The 16130-nt window shown below is 32.9% G+C and overlaps 1 protein-coding gene and 1 non-coding gene across 5 annotated transcripts; one reads left to right on the top strand and one right to left on the bottom strand.

Moving 5' to 3' along the window:
* Window positions 1-1218: 1218 nt before the first annotated feature.
* Window positions 1219-11148, top strand: LOC105050830 (probable protein phosphatase 2C 59). Of its 4 annotated transcripts, none has more exons than XM_029266308.2 (10): window positions 1219-1377; window positions 1502-1770; window positions 2484-2611; window positions 2834-2932; window positions 3034-3192; window positions 9906-9992; window positions 10064-10155; window positions 10375-10449; window positions 10532-10707; window positions 10811-11148. In XM_029266308.2, the coding sequence occupies exons 2-9, from the start codon at window positions 1703-1705 to the stop codon at window positions 10688-10690; spliced, it is 867 nt and encodes a 288-aa protein (XP_029122141.1). In that variant the 5' UTR covers window positions 1219-1377; window positions 1502-1702; the 3' UTR covers window positions 10691-10707; window positions 10811-11148. The 4 variants fall into 4 exon arrangements, with proteins under 4 accessions (XP_029122141.1, XP_019708003.1, XP_019708004.1 ...); XM_019852444.3 differs by having other exon boundaries at window positions 1505-1770; XM_019852445.3 differs by having other exon boundaries at window positions 1505-1770; window positions 10866-11148.
* A 3114-nt stretch (window positions 11149-14262) lies between these two features.
* On the bottom strand, window positions 14263-14351 carry LOC114914491 (small nucleolar RNA snoR128). The gene has a single exon (XR_003801748.1). It is a non-coding gene; the product is annotated as a small nucleolar RNA snoR128 (small nucleolar RNA).
* Window positions 14352-16130: the final 1779 nt, after the last annotated feature.

Raw genomic sequence — 16130 nt, forward strand, 5'->3', positions numbered from 1 at the left:
AAGAAAATATTTATTAAATTTGAGGTCTATATTCATTTAAGATATCTCTTCTCCATTGGATAGGTCCAGTAAAATATCCTTTTCTCATGTGTCATTTAATGAGAAAGTGCCATGTCTTGGAATGGATAAGCTTGGTATAACATAAATATATCTTAACTCATGATTTGGGCAACAACATATATCATTTATAGTATTCATAAAAATTTTGACATCCATCTTAAATTAAATTATATAAAATGATCAAATAAAGTGGAAATTTATTTAACTACTGCCTAATAGATCCAATTAAGCATCTTTAACGGCTCTTAAAAGTTATGTTTTTGATTAATTAAAAATCCATTTCATAAATTAATCTTGTGGCTTACCAAAATATGGGCTTTTCCCTAACCAGTCATAATTAATATTTTTTTGAAGAAACAAAGATGCAAAGTGAATGATCGAGGGACCCATTGGATCAAAGAGGTATTTATAATTCAAAATAATTTGGTTAGCGCCATGATAGTTTTCCCGTATCACAATCTTGTCCAGTTATTTCTATGAGTATCCAAACATCAAATTGACTTATATGACAGCATATGGAAAATATTAGGGAATTTACCCTACTACCCAAACAAATGAAAGTGTACATTTCCGTAGGTTGTGGTCCTGTGGATACCATCAAAGCCACCTTAAAATGTACGTTAAGAAGTGAAGTGGGACTTACACAAATAGTCATATCTTTTTATTTAACAACCAAAAATTTTGGGTTCAATGTTTGGATGGTACATTCTTGAAATATATATAAATAAGAATAATTATATTATAGATGGTTTTTTTCTTTTTAAAAAAGAAAGATCTTAAAACGCATAGTCGTCCAGATATATCTTGAGCCACCCGACCATGTCGTGGTGGCATCCACGACAAGCCAACGGTTGGCGTTGCTTCTGGCTCATCAAGCCCGGTTTTGATTTTGCAAGCGAATGCGTCTGTGCCTCCCACGTGTCGCACTACAAATATACAGCGGCGTCGGATGCACAGAAGGTCCACCGACCACGGTATGTACAGTATTCACGCACAACCCAGACTAGAAGTGTACACGCAACGTTTAGTTAGTTTGACCAAGTCACCTCCATCCCCACCACTCCCCACTTGCGCCACGTAATCCCACCTCCATCCATATCCCATTTCTTTAACTCCTTTCTTGAAAATTTCTAAGAAAATCGTTTCCTTTTTAAGGGGGCGCTCTTCTCTTTCTTCTTGTTCTTTCATTTCTCCTTCCCCCTACTCCCTCTCTCTACCCCCGTTTGCCTGTGGCCGCCGCACACATCAAAACCAAAAACCCGTGTTGGTCTCCTCTCTTCTTCACGCTCTCCCGTTCTCATCTCTCAGAGGGTTAGGGTTAGTTGTCTTCTTCCTTTCTCGGTGTTTTCTTTCATGATTTCTTGATCCTTTTTATGAATTTTCGTTTTGTTTTTTTCCTTTGGGGGGAAATATTTTCCGGCGAATTGATCCTTGGTTGCAGCAGGTGGAGTTAATGGGTTGGAATTTGCTTGGTTTACGATAGAGTGGTACTGGAGGCGGAGAGGATGATGAGGACATTCCGGGAATCCCTTGATTTCTTTCCTGGCTAATCAGCTTAGCTTTCTTGATTTCTGAGATAGAATTTGCTTGCTTTGTTCCGATCTGATCGAGTGGTTCAGAAAAGAGGAGTAGAATTTGTAGGATGGGTTATTTGAATTCTATTGCTGGAATTCAGGCGGATGGCTCTCCCGTCAGTGGTGGTGGACTCAGGTCTCCTTCTTTCCCCTCCTCTGTCTCTCTCTGCCCGCTTGTTTGTTTGTTTGTTTTTTCTGTTGTCCAATTCTTGCGGGATTTAAGCGTTCTTGATCCTCTGTTGTTGTTGTTGTAGTTACTGCTGCTGCTGCTGCTGCATGTTAGCCCTCTCATGTTCTTTTTTGGAAGTTTTTGGTTTATTTCTGAGTTTTTTACTCACTGAAAGGCTAAATAAAATTCTAGGAGTTGATCTCCGTCTGCAAAGCGGCATTTACAAGAACATGAAGTGATGGTTAAGATATTATCGGGTATATTTACAAGGCAACAGAAATTTCTTCTTATGATGATAAAAATCCTGGAGCCATCTCTATACCAGGAAAAAAGCAAAGGAAGGAGAGAAATGTTTAAAGTATAGACTATGTTCTCGTTTAATTGCACTGATGGTTAGTTATAATTATCAATAATGTAGTTGTTTGAAAATTTTGAATGGTTATTAAATAGAATATTTTCTTCAGCTTGACTATAGGTATTATGAGACGGATTACTTAGATTTTGGATCTTATTGACAGCTTGCACGGTTGCATCAAATATAAAATATCTCGTATGGATGATTCTTCTTAGTTCATTAAAGTTTTATGGCATGATGTTCAAATAAATAGCGTCGATCAGGTGCGCGTGTGAAGGTCTATTGCTGAGGTGTGATTAACTTGCTGATGTTTTCTTCTGAACAGTCAGAATGGGAAGTTTAGCTATGGATATGCAAGCTTTCCAGGGAAAAGGGCTTCTATGGAAGACTTCTACGAGACCAGAATTGATGGTGTTGATGGAGAAATTGTCGGCTTGTTTGGAGTGTTTGATGGTAAGGTTTGCTTTGTTGCAGAGTATGATTATATTTTTTTAAATTCTTATTTTTTATTCAAAAGTGGACAGAATAATTGAGCGCATCGTATCCATGGATATTACACTGACTTTTTGCTTGCCTTTCATGAGCATATTCCTACAATTCTTAATGCCTTCTGTGTTCTTGGAAGATTGGCTACATACTGTTTATTCAATGACACATTCATGGTTGCATGCTTAGGCCATGGTGGTGCTCGAGCAGCAGAGTATGTTAAACAAAATCTCTTCAGCAATTTGATCAGGCACCCCAAGTTTATTTCTGATACCAAGTTGGCTATAGGTGCTCTTTCTCTGTTCTCTTTACATTTTTTTTTTGTAATATTTCAATTTTTTAAAAATATGGTTGCAACTGATTTTTTGGATCCCTATGCAATCCTGCAGCTGATGCATACAACCACACAGACTCAGAGTTTCTAAAATCTGAGAATAATCAAAACCGAGATGCAGGGTCAACTGCTTCAACTGCTGTCCTTGTTGGGGACCGGCTGCTAGTTGCAAATGTTGGTGACTCCAGGGCTGTAATATGTAGGGGAGGGAATGGTAAGCCCCACAACCAGATCACATCTCTGTGCTCTGAAAACTTGTCCGTATAGAGACTAATCCATATGTTGTATTTCAATTAGACTTGCTGTTTTTGGATGAAATTTGAATTCATGTTCCTTTAAAATCATTTAAATATAAATTACTGAACCCAGCTTAGCAATCTTGGACCCCAACAAACTATATACTCTGGGAGCATTTTGGGACTTCCGGTTTGTTGCACAGCTCTTAATCCGCATAGTTAATTAATTGGGTCTTGATTGTGAATGGGAATACAAATTTCTATCATTAAACATGTTTAACTCATGGAGAAGTGATTTTAATTTATCCTTTCTCTGTGAGTTGTAATTCTGTTATTGCTTTTTCTCTTTGTATAATTTGTAGTTGTTGATTAAATCTCTTTTATGAAAATGTGTTACTAAATTGCCCACCATGAACATAGAGGAAAAGTAAGGAATAAACATGTTAGATTAGAATTTGTGTAGTCAATCAGAAGGTTGGGTCAATGAAAAATGATTGTTTAAATTTGATCATGGTATTGCATAATTCAACACATTTTGCCCTGTGAGACTGTCATTCTCCACTCATTTTGTGATATCTTTAATTAATGCTTCTTTTTCCCCTCTTCTCATATTTTTTCCGTTCTCACTTTTCAAGTGATCTCAACCCGTTGGTTCAGGCATGTATGTTTTGTCAGGGTCTTAGAATATCTTCTACTATAAGCGTATCTTCTATTATAAGCTTTCCACATGATAATTATCTGATGATTTTTGACCATTTAGATATTGAACTTTGATTGTATTAAACTCTTCAAGTACAAGGCTTGAAATGGCGGTCATACAGCTGTCCCATACCGTGTGCCATAGGGTCTATTGTCCATGCTGGCAACCAGATTGTTCTGCATATTGTACCAGTACATAACCAAACTGATATGCCCCTGTGCAACGAGAAACCTTGTTAAATACAGGCTTTGTCCGCTGAATAGGCTATTTACTCTTGCTAGCAATTAATGTTTCTCTAAAACTGTGCCAACAGTCAATTTGCAATGGGTCAAGGAGCCAACACATTGGCTAGGAGACAACATAGAAGATATGTTTTGTGCCATCTAACATTTGACATGCAGCCTGTCTCTTTGGATTAGTTTCAACATTCATAGGATTTGTTCCTGCAGAGCCATATTAATTCATGAATGTGAGGATATGCAGTATATGTGCAAATTTGTTATCTTAGGCATCTTTCTATGGCATGGCTTGATGACAAATATTTTGATGCATCTTGGTAATATCTAGGGTTTGCCTCTCTCAAGCAACAGAGTTTTATCATTCACCTTTCACCATTATGTATATGACAACATCTTGAGTTGTAGAAATGTTGCATCCACGCCATCAAAGTGGAATCATCCTGCATACCCCTTTAAGTCTGTCATTATTGTCTCTGTTTTAAAGGAGATCAGATTTCACCGAGCTCCTATTTAGTTCTGACACTTCTTTACCAACCACTAGAAGTGAAAAACGAACTAACAACCCTTGATATGAAGCTGAGATATAAACCAGTCACGAAGTTAATTTTATTCCTTCTCCAAAAACTTGGTGTCTGTGGAATTCAGATCGAAAATTCTTATCAGATTTGCAAATTTAAGAATTTGTGTGAAGTGATTGATACCTGGAATGTAACCAACAGACAAACAGAAAATGCTTTCTGGTGCTTGAAAAGTGAAGCAATGTGGGTGTTTTCTTAGATTGTCAAGCATTTGGTTATTTAGGAGGATTGATTTTGCTCATTTTGTGAACAGTTTTACATATAGTTGCAGAGTAGCATATGAAGCATGTTTCTCGTCGCCATTATTTATGCAGTCTAAAAAATGAGTTTGTTTTCCTAAGGTGTACCAACTTTTGAATATCATTGGTTATTCTTCTTAGATATTTTCCATTTTTTGACTGTTGCGCCAAAACTATTTTATGCACTTGTACCGCACTTGAGCGAAAAAATTTTTCAAAGCTGATTAGTGAAGTTCCAAGACACGTCAAGCTCTTTTAGGAATAGCACCAAATGCTTTTAGTTGTCCACAGTGTGTCATTAATGGTTATTTTTCTTTTATGCAGAATGGAGGTTTGATGCTTTTTTGGATAATATTTACTAGTCGGTGGATCACTAACCCTCTCACCCCCCCTAGTTATAAGTCTCACTAGTAGGTTATATCTGGCTTTTTATTGATAATCTATCACAAAAAGATCTGTCACCCTAACTCAGATTATGAGTGTCCTTTTGGAAGATTGATTAGTATTAAATCTTAATATAAGGAAAATTGTCCGCGGTAGTTAAGATTATCAAGAACCAAAATGGATCCTCAGTTAAAAAGATTTCCTAATTTATCTTTTTTCTCTCTTTTTTATTCTTTAAATTTGATACATGTTTGAAATTTTTGGCTAACTTTTGCTTTTCGTTGATACGGTCCACACCCTGATGCATGTATTCTGCATAAACACAATTCATTGGCCTGACAATCCACACATTGCAACCACATATTAGAACATTAGTAGGATAAATATTGAAATTTATTAATGTATTCCCTGCTCATATGTGGAAGAACGGGTGTTTAATCTATTCTAGTTATCCTACAAAAGGACTCCAGAGCATAAAAATGTTTTAATAGGTGTACATGAGGACTGTTTTAGTGAAGGAAGTAGGTAGTGGATCTATAGATTTCTTGATTTGTTCTTGAGCTAGTCTGTATAGTTATTGGCGTTATGTAGAATGTTAATGGAGCTCCGGAATTATGTTATAAGTTTTATGGTCTTCACATCTGTATGTTCAACTTTGCTGACAAGTATGATTTATAGCAACATACACAAAAATAGTTTAGTGTTAAACATATGTCCTTCTCAAGGAAAAGGCATTTTATATCAAATAAAATTCAATTCTTATTGGTAAATGAAAGCTAAATGTGCTAGCCATCTTTCCAATTAATACTTTTTTCATATCTTTTGTCATGTTTCTTTATTTTTCTTGACTAAATTGCGGCTGCTTTAATTCCTTGCATTCAATTCCTTTCCCGTGAAAGATCTGAGGTTTCTTTTCTACCTTTCTCGACCATCTGTTATGAATCAATCTACGATTTTTGAGAGTCTGCAAGATAGTTGTCTCAGCCCTTTCAACTAAAATTTGTCTGTTAACCTAATGCATGAGCCTCTTGCATGACAGGTGATGATATAGAACTGTAACAGATATTCCTATCTTGAAATGCGGTAGGAAGAAAAAGAATTATAAGAGTTAGTGAAGTAATGGACAATAATCATTGTTGCATGATCGATAGAGGTGACACTTAGAACACTAATTTCTTAAAGGAAACTAATAACTGGAGACGTGCAATGTACAATGTACGTATAATATTTAAATTGTATCTATATAAACTCTAAGGAGGATGGTAGAATCTCTTTTGTTTCTTATTCAAACCAGATCAATACGAATTTCTCAATGGGTCCATCTATATCTGTGTGGTCCAATTAAAAAAGATGGATTAAAACCAATTTAGATCTTGATTAGAGAGAAAGGGAGAACATGGAAAGATTTGTCTTTTTTTTTTTAAAAAAGAAAAAGAAAAAATAGACATGTGATGATGCATGTTTGACAAAAACAATGATAATTGAAGCAACATAATGAATTAATTATAATATTTTATTTTTATCTTTTAATTTAAGTAAATGGACAAAGAAATAAACTACAACAATAATAAATCAAATACAGAAATATGACAAAAGAAAATAAATAATAATGAAATTTAAAATTTATAATATAGAATAAAAAATGAAACAAAATAAGAAAACAATATAACAAAAGAGTAAAAATGTATAACTTGCAAATTTTTTATAAAGGATTTAAAAAGTATGAGAAAATATTCTAAACCAAAAATGAAAAGAAAAAGGGCGACTTAATAAGTTCATAGAAATAGAGTGTTATACAGTAGAACTAAAAACCCAAAAACACTCACCTAACAAAAGAATAAATAAAAAATCTGAAATACAAACAGAAGCTGGAAGAAAATATAGAATAAAATAACTAAATGCAAATAAAATTTAAGGAAATATACTAAAAAGCATGTTATTGTTAGAGAATTAAGTTAATTAAATTATTAAATTGATGTTCTTATTGGGTAAATGCATGATTGGAAAAATGTAAATAATATAACGAAAATAATGGAATTAAGAAAAATGGAATTAGGAAAACATATTTTTAAGAAAATTAAATAACATAATGGAATATATAACGAAAGAATGGGAAAGGATTGATTGAAAAATATAATAAAAAAACAATTAAATTTCTGAAATAAAGTCTAGATAAAATACTAATAACATAAATAAAATAAAATAATAGATAAATTTAAAATCAGAGATATAAAATTATGATATTGATATTAAAAAATATATTCATTTTTGTCTAGAAGGATTGAGATTAGGATCGGTAGTAATAAGGGAAAAGAAGTGGGGCATGAGGGTATAGAGGAAGACGGAGTGCTTTTTGGAGAGGGAGGGAAGATTGTTTTTTTTTTTTTTTTTGAAAGTGTTTGTTATTTTGGTTTTGAAATCTAATTGGATCATCCTGGCAAAAAAATTCTAATTGGAGCTTATCTGATGAAGGAAAAAATTGGAGATTTTTTCTTTTTTGAAAGTTTATGTTATTTCGGTTTTGAAACCTCATTGGATTTTCCTTAGGAAAAAAAAAATCTAATTGGAACATATCTGATTAAGAAAAAAAAAAAAGGAGGAAAGGGGGAATATCCGATTGGAGATGGAGAGAGTGGGGAGAGAGTACGTTGAGAGAGGTTAAGATAAGTAACATTTTTTTTTTTTTTACAATACATGAGAGAGCAATTTTGGTAGGAAAATTAATAGATATAATCAAGTGAGGATATTCCTTGATTCTAAACTTTCATTTTTTTATATAATATATAGATAAAACATTAAAAATAAAGTGCATTGCCATAAATTGATGCTAGAATTCATATTCAGCTTTTGACTTATTTGGTGTCATGAGAGTTTTATGGCTTGTTGGAAGTCTAGAAACCATGTGTGTGCTCATACACAACTGACACCCAGCCACACCCATGTGCTGCATGGAGGCATGAATGCATGCTTTCAAGCATATTTTGAAGAGCAGAAGAGAAAATGATATGGTTTGACTAATAATTTTTGGTCAAAGAAACCCTTTATTTGGTATGAAGGTTGGATTAGAAGATGGATGGATAGAAGGGGAAGAATGGATGAGGGAGAGAATTGATGAGTGTTCCATCCATTCTTCCATATGTTTGGTGAAACATAGGAGAGATAGGAATGATTCTCTTCTTTGTTTGATAAAAGAGGAATGAAAAGATGGATGATATTTGTATGATATTTTTACTAAACTATTTTTTGATAAAAAAATATTATTATTATCGATTTATAATATTATTATTTCTAAAGAAATAGTGCAATATGTAATATATAATCTTTATAATTTATAATTATAAAAAATTATAGATATTTCATGTTAATTTATTTAAATTTAATTAAATAAATAATTTTATAAATTAATTATTTATGAATTAATTTATATATTAATTGTATATACAATAGTTATGTTATAATTTAATTTAAATAGTTAGTTAATTTTATAAAAATAGTTAAAAAGTGAATATAAATAGAAAATAGAAGATAATTTTAGTTATTTACTTATAATTATGAAAATTGTATCCTAAAATAAAAATAATTTCTAGTAAAAGAGGGATAACGGTTGGAGTAGAGAAGTGGTGGCACATGAGTCTCTTATTTAGTAAAAAAGAGTAAGTGGTTATGGTTTTATCAAAAAATTAATGAGTGATGATTTTGTCAATATTGAAATTCATCCTACACATGTTTCATTCATCCTTCTTTGCGTTCTCCTGATTTGAGCGGATATAAATTGATGGGTCAGGATGGATGGAAAATCCCTCTTTTTCATTCATCATTTCTAAATTTTTTTTGAGCCAAATCATGTACGAGGGCCATCCATCCTTCTAACCCTATTCATCCTTCCTCTTATGACCCTAACTAGATGCAAGGTTAGGGATGTGGTGATGGAAGAGAGAGGACAATGTGTTATGAGGAAAATGTCATTTCAAATCCTAAAGTTGGATATTACTTATTCTATTTAGCAAAGATATTCCTATTTTGTTGGATTTTACTTTTTCTAAATCCTAAGTTTTGGGAAGGAGAATAAAACTACAATGTGGTTATGAAAGTTAAGCTGTTGTAACTTGTAGCCAAGGAACAGATTTTTCGAGGTTTAGTTGACCGAGCAGTCGTATTCATCTCTGAGGGAAGTGAGTGAAAAACGATCTCAAATTGCATAGTTTGGTTTTGCTTTAGAATACCATCTTTTGCAGGTATTTCTTTTAAACTGCAAGTCACTTGAAGGAATAGTCATCTTATTGATTTTGAAATTTAAGCCTTCATGACTTAGGAAATAGATTCATGTAGTGTTTAATTACCATGCAGTGGCATCATCTCTAAGGCTACAGAAATATACTGATATAATTCTTGAACCGTAGATATTTGGTTATCTTCACAAATGCTCTGATGTTGTAGTTATGGTAAATATAGGATTTTGCTCTTGGCAAGCAGATTATTTGGTTATCTTCAATCTTGTCTGGATTCATTGGCGGTCTTCATTTTGACATGGTTTTATTCTGATTTATGCAGCTATAGCTGTCTCAAGGGATCATAAGCCTGACCAAACAGATGAGCGACAACGGATTGAGGACGCGGGAGGGTTTGTTATGTGGGCCGGTACCTCTCATCCTCCTCTTCAGAATCAGAGCTTTTTCTGTAATTCAATTCTGACAAGCATGCAACTGCAGGGACGTGGCGTGTTGGTGGTGTGCTTGCCGTTTCCCGTGCTTTTGGTGATAGGCTTCTGAAGCAGTATGTTGTTGCTGACCCTGAGATTCAGGTATCAGTCTTGAAATCGATAATATTTGACCAATTTATTTATTTGCACTATTTTCACAAGACTTGTGATTTACATGTTTGCATATGTATTCTTACTTTAGTTCTTTTTTTATTTTTAACGCGGTCGTGGCTTTGCCGAGGGATGCCTTATGGTCAAAATTTAATGTCTATTTAAATGCCTGTATTTTTCTATTAGTACCTCATAAGTGTGGAATTGTAGGAGGAGGTGGTGGATGGCTCTCTCGAATTTCTCATCCTTGCAAGTGATGGGCTCTGGGATGTCGTTTCAAATGAGGTACGTTGGGGACAAATCTATTTTATTTGGCATTTGTAATATATACACTGAACAGCAGAACAATTGGTTTTAAAACGATTAGGAGGCTGTTGCCATGATCAAGGCCATGGAGGACCCGGAGCAGGCAGCAAAGAGACTTCTGGACGAGGCTTACCAAAGAGGAAGCGCTGACAATATTACTTGTGTTGTCGTGCGTTTCTTAGGCTGCCATGATAAGGATGTTCCACTAGAGCAGCGGTAGCTTTCTGTTTGCCTGCGGTAAGTGCTGTTTGTAATCAATACGGTACAAGGTTTGCTAGTCAAATAAGAGTTACCGCTCCTGCCTTCTGAAAAATCGGTAGATAATAGACTTCATATGCAGAAAAGCTCGACGCTGCTGCAATGTCGTCATCTCATCTTTGTTGGCTTTTAATCAGACGTTGCTGAATCTCCTGGTATGTAACCTGATCAAATTGCGTGGGAGCGGATTAGTCGTGTTGCATGGACCTGTAAAGCCTAAAAATTTGTTTAACTGTAGTCTTGAGTTAAATGTTTGGATGCATGCGAAGATCTCACAGATGTGTTGTTAAATCAAATCTTTAAATGTTGTGATCCTTTAAAATGTGGCCTAGCATTGGGTTTGTTATGGCAACTGGTATAGCTAGGCCATAATTTGTAGCTTCTTTGCTTACCAAGTACAAAGCCGCTGTAGTTGATAAATTCTACCGGTTTCCGCCCAACACCGATTTTTCTGGTATGGTTACATTTCTACAGGTTATTTCGCACAGCTGATTATTTTACCGGTTTATTTGATCAGTTGTGTGCAACTACGGGTTTCTGGCGTACCATTGAATTTTAAGGTTTATCCAAATGAAAATAAGGACATAAGGCTTCTGTCTTGCATGGTTAAAATACCATATAGTCCTTGCAGTGGAGATGGTTGATCAAGATTGGGATATTTCAACAGATTCAAAGCATGATTAAGACTTCAAAAAGTGCTTGAAATGTGAATGTAATAAATATAAAAAATATCAAATCAAGAATTAAAAAAATATTGATAGTATTTGATGATCCAAATAAGATCATTGATGATTTAAAATCTATGATGATTTGATTATCAGTTGATCCAAAATCATGATATTTAGTAGATCACAATGTAGCAATTAAAAATTTTCGATATCCATGAACAATCTATTTGACATTTATAAAAATTTAAAATTATTTATTATATAATACCTAAATTACTTATAATATATTTATAAAAATATATTTATTAATCATTCATGATATATTATAAATAAAATATGACTATATTTATTAATATATTAATAATTAATAGATTCTATAAAAATATATTTATTAATCTTATAAATTATTAATCCTATAAAAATATATTAATTATTATTATAGAATTAATAATTTTTATTTATACTTATAATATATTAATTACTAATACAGATATTTATTTTGATTAGAAAATAAGATAAATAAAAATATATTAAATATTTTTATTATATATATAAAGTATAATAAAATATTTTTGTTTTAAATTAAAATTATCATTGAATCATAATATGATAATAATATGATATATAATATATTATAATATAATATATATCATAAATATAATATATAATATCAAATATAATATCATATCATATATATAATATTAATATAATATATTAATAGTATATTGATATATCGATTTTTTTATTAAATAGAGGGATATTTTTTCCTTATATATCAATCCAAGATCATTGTCCGAGAGTGATTTTAGATTTTTGATCTCAAAAATGGATATTCCGTCACTAACAAGATGATTGGGAGTGAGGATCATGTAAAATCACCATCACGTAGGATTACTATGGTAACCAAATGCAATGATTTTATTATTTCTATCTATATCTTCTTAATCCCGTCACTAACAAGATGATTGGAGGAGTGAGGATCATGTAAAATCACCATCACGTAGGATTACTATGGTAACCAAATGCAATGATTTTATTATTTCTATCTATATCTTCTTAATCCTAAATAGATCATTCCATACCAAACGCCTCTCTTGTGATTTGCATTAGCTTTTGAAAATGACTTCTCAAATGATAATAACAAATAATTTTATGTTGCAAAGTCCGCCATAGCCTATAAAAAGCATTGACAGACTTGTCTCTTTTCAATTTTAGCCGATCCATCATCTGACCCAATTCAAATGTAGCTATTTTCATTCATTCTCCTTGAAACTTGAGATGAGCATGGATTCTAAAAAATTATCTAAAACAGATTTGGATGATGGTATGCTCTATCACAAATTCAATTTAATATAATTTTAATCTAGATCTCCTAATTATAATTATTTTATAATATTTATATGATAAATCTCTTATCCGATTAGATCCTTTTCATCCTCCAATTCGATTGAAATAGATACAAAATAGATAAAATTTTTAATTATAAATAGATATAAATATTGACCGATCCAACTCATATCCAACTGTTGCCATCCCTAGTTGAGAACTATTATCATCACCCTCCTAAATTCCAACACCAACGTAGAATCCATTTGAAAAACTACAACACCGATTTTTGACACGTGGTGAGTTGCTTTCATATGACTATGGCTTACTATGACTGCTTAACCTTCTATTTGATATGAAAGATGAATTAATTAATAGATGAACAAAGAGGAAAGATGGATGAGAAATCCATCCATCATCTTGTATGTTTGATTAAACATAAAAAGATGAATGAAAATAATTTTTTTTTTATTCTGTATAAAAAAAATGAAAGAGAAATGAATGATATTTATATAACATTTTTACTAAACTATCCTTGAATAAAAATATTACTATGATCAATTTATAGACTTATTTATACTAAAGAAGTAAACAAGGTATAAACTTATAATCGCTATAATCTATAATTACATAAAAAATATATAAATATTTAATTTTAATTTAATTAAACTTAATTTAATAAATAATTTTATAAATTAAATATTAATAAATAAATTATATATTAATTATATAAATAATAAATTAATTTACAATGTAATTTAAATAGTTAATTAATATTATACAAATGGTTAATTAAAAATAGTAAACAAAAATAAAAAAATAAAAAATAATTTTAATTATTTAATTATTTAATTATGTACTAAAATTAAAATAATTAGTAATAAAATTTAATAATATATGATTAATAGTATATATAAAAATTATATGAATGAAAAAATAAATAAATATTATAATTTTGTAAAAAAATTAATGAAAAATAATTCTGTTAATGCAAAAATCTACTCATCAATATTCTATCCGTCCTTCCTCGCATCTTTTCAATTTAAGAAGACATAAACTGATAGGCTAGGATGGATGGATAATCTCTCATTTTTCATCTATCTTCTTACAATTTTTTAAACCAAACATAGATAAAGACCATCCATTCTTTCAATTTCATCTATCCATCTCTTTTAATAACCCCAACCAAATGTGGAATAAGAGATGATGCGTAGAACCCACAACACTAATAAAATAGAAAGGTCCATCAAATTTAAAATAAGAATTGAAATCTCGAAATAAATAAAAATTTAATAAACCCAATGATCCGGTGATGCCACCACCTTCGATACGTCTTAGTTATCAAAGGACTGTGTTTCCAAGATCTTTCGCAATTAGCCAAAATCTCCTCTTTTCTTATTCAGATTATTATTTTCATTTAACACCTTCCCAAAGGATCATGCTCATCTATTGAAGTGTGTAATAAAACAAAAATAATCAAATATAAATAATCAGTGCAAAAAAAAATATATATATATATATACGGGACGGCTGGGGGACGTTGCTCAGTTAGCCGCTCAGGAAAAAGATTGCATATCCCATCAAACATTCGGAAAATGCCTTCGATCGATTTGGGTTTCATCGTTGCAATAGCCGTCCTTCCAAAAATGTTCACACGTAAAAGAGCGAAAAAAAAAATTAAAAAGAAAAACTCGACCGCAAGATTAAAACACGAAAACAAAGAAAAAGAAAGGAAAATACTTACCCGTAGGAAAGGAAATAGAAGAGAGAGAGAGAGAGAGAGGCGAAGACGAGGAAAACCCATGTGGTGGGAGGGTCCGGGAAAGGGACCTCCCCGTGCTAATTTACAGGAGCGACCCCCAGGCGGCGCAATTCCAGCGTACGGGTGGATTCTACCAGTCCATGAAAATCTCTGTGCAGGCTCCCACCGTACCGTTACCATGTAGAAACTCTTTACGGTCGCCTGGAAGATAAGTTCGCAGCCAAATGAAGACCGCGACAGCGGAGGTCCAGCGGATGTGGAAGCTGACGTTCAAAATGCCGAGAGAATTAAAAGGTGGGAAACGGACGGTTCGCAGGTGGAAATGGCATGCTCAAATTACACATACGCACGGGGGGAGAGGGTTTCAGAGGCAATGCGGAAGCAGCCTCAGACATGTATGGTTTTGGGATGGTCGCAAAGGCAGTACAGAACTACCGCCATTACGATCGGCTAATGATCCATCACCTTTTATATTCCTCACCGTCCCTCCACAGCCACACCATCATTTCATCCCAAAACCAAACACGGTTCAAGACAGCAGGGGACAAAAAAGAAAATTAAAGTAACCCACCAATGGTACCACTGCGAGGACTCCAACAAAAGAAATCGAGCAAGAGCGGATGTTACCAATCATTTCGAAACAATATAAACCATGAAACATTGGGGAAATTACAAATAACAATGTCGTTAGTTTTCAGCATTCTGGATAACATGGATAATAAGATCGGGGGAATTACAAAGAACAATGCAGTTAGTTTTGGCATTCTGGATAACATGAATAATACTCTTACATTAGAAAATAATATGTATGTATACACACACATATATACATACATTCATACATATATGCTCATAGCTAAAATCGAGTAAATAGGTTAGAAGATTCTCTCTGCAGCACTAGAGCTGATAAATTAACTAGCCTATAAAAAGTTCGTTAACCATGAGGATCCGTCCAAATCCCCTAAAAACTATAAAAGATAAACATTCTTAAAAGTGCATAGTTGTAAAACGAACATTCACATATTTTATAGGGTGCGGGTGTTGATGAATGGTTTCCTAGACAACTTTACTCACCGAGTACCAGTGCTACCTATAACTAGTTTTAGATGGAGAAGGTCCGAAAAAAATGACCCGGAAAATGTCAAAGTAGTGTGGCTTGATTAAGGACTATCTTACATCTAATGATGATGGCATACCAATTATAGAGAAGTCTAAGTCTACTACTACTAAACAGAAATGATGGTTCTGCTTTCATTGGTCCCTTTTGCTTTGAATGAGTTCTATCCTTGATGTTTGTATTTACTGCTTGGTCTAAATCATCAATATTATATTAGCAACTGTGGTGATCAAGCTCCAAAACAACCACATTAATTCTATGTGCAATTAAAATGGTCTTGAAGTAAAAGACTTGGTCCTGTCTCACTCATAGTCCAACTCAGGCTTCTAATGCTAACTATTCTAATTGGTGTTGGCTTCTCTAACTAACCAGCATGCTGAATGGTTAATATCATTTCTCAGCATCACTTCCTTCAATTGGGAAACCTAATAACATTCCCTTCACACTAGGTTTTTCTAGCTCACATGCCATGACATTTTTGATCCCCTCAAAGAGTGTTTTAATCTCTACCATGTATTGTAGAATCAAC

Source organism: Elaeis guineensis, chromosome 8 (assembly GCF_000442705.2).
Source record: "Elaeis guineensis isolate ETL-2024a chromosome 8, EG11, whole genome shotgun sequence".
In the NCBI taxonomy this organism is placed as follows: domain Eukaryota; kingdom Viridiplantae; phylum Streptophyta; class Magnoliopsida; order Arecales; family Arecaceae; genus Elaeis; species Elaeis guineensis.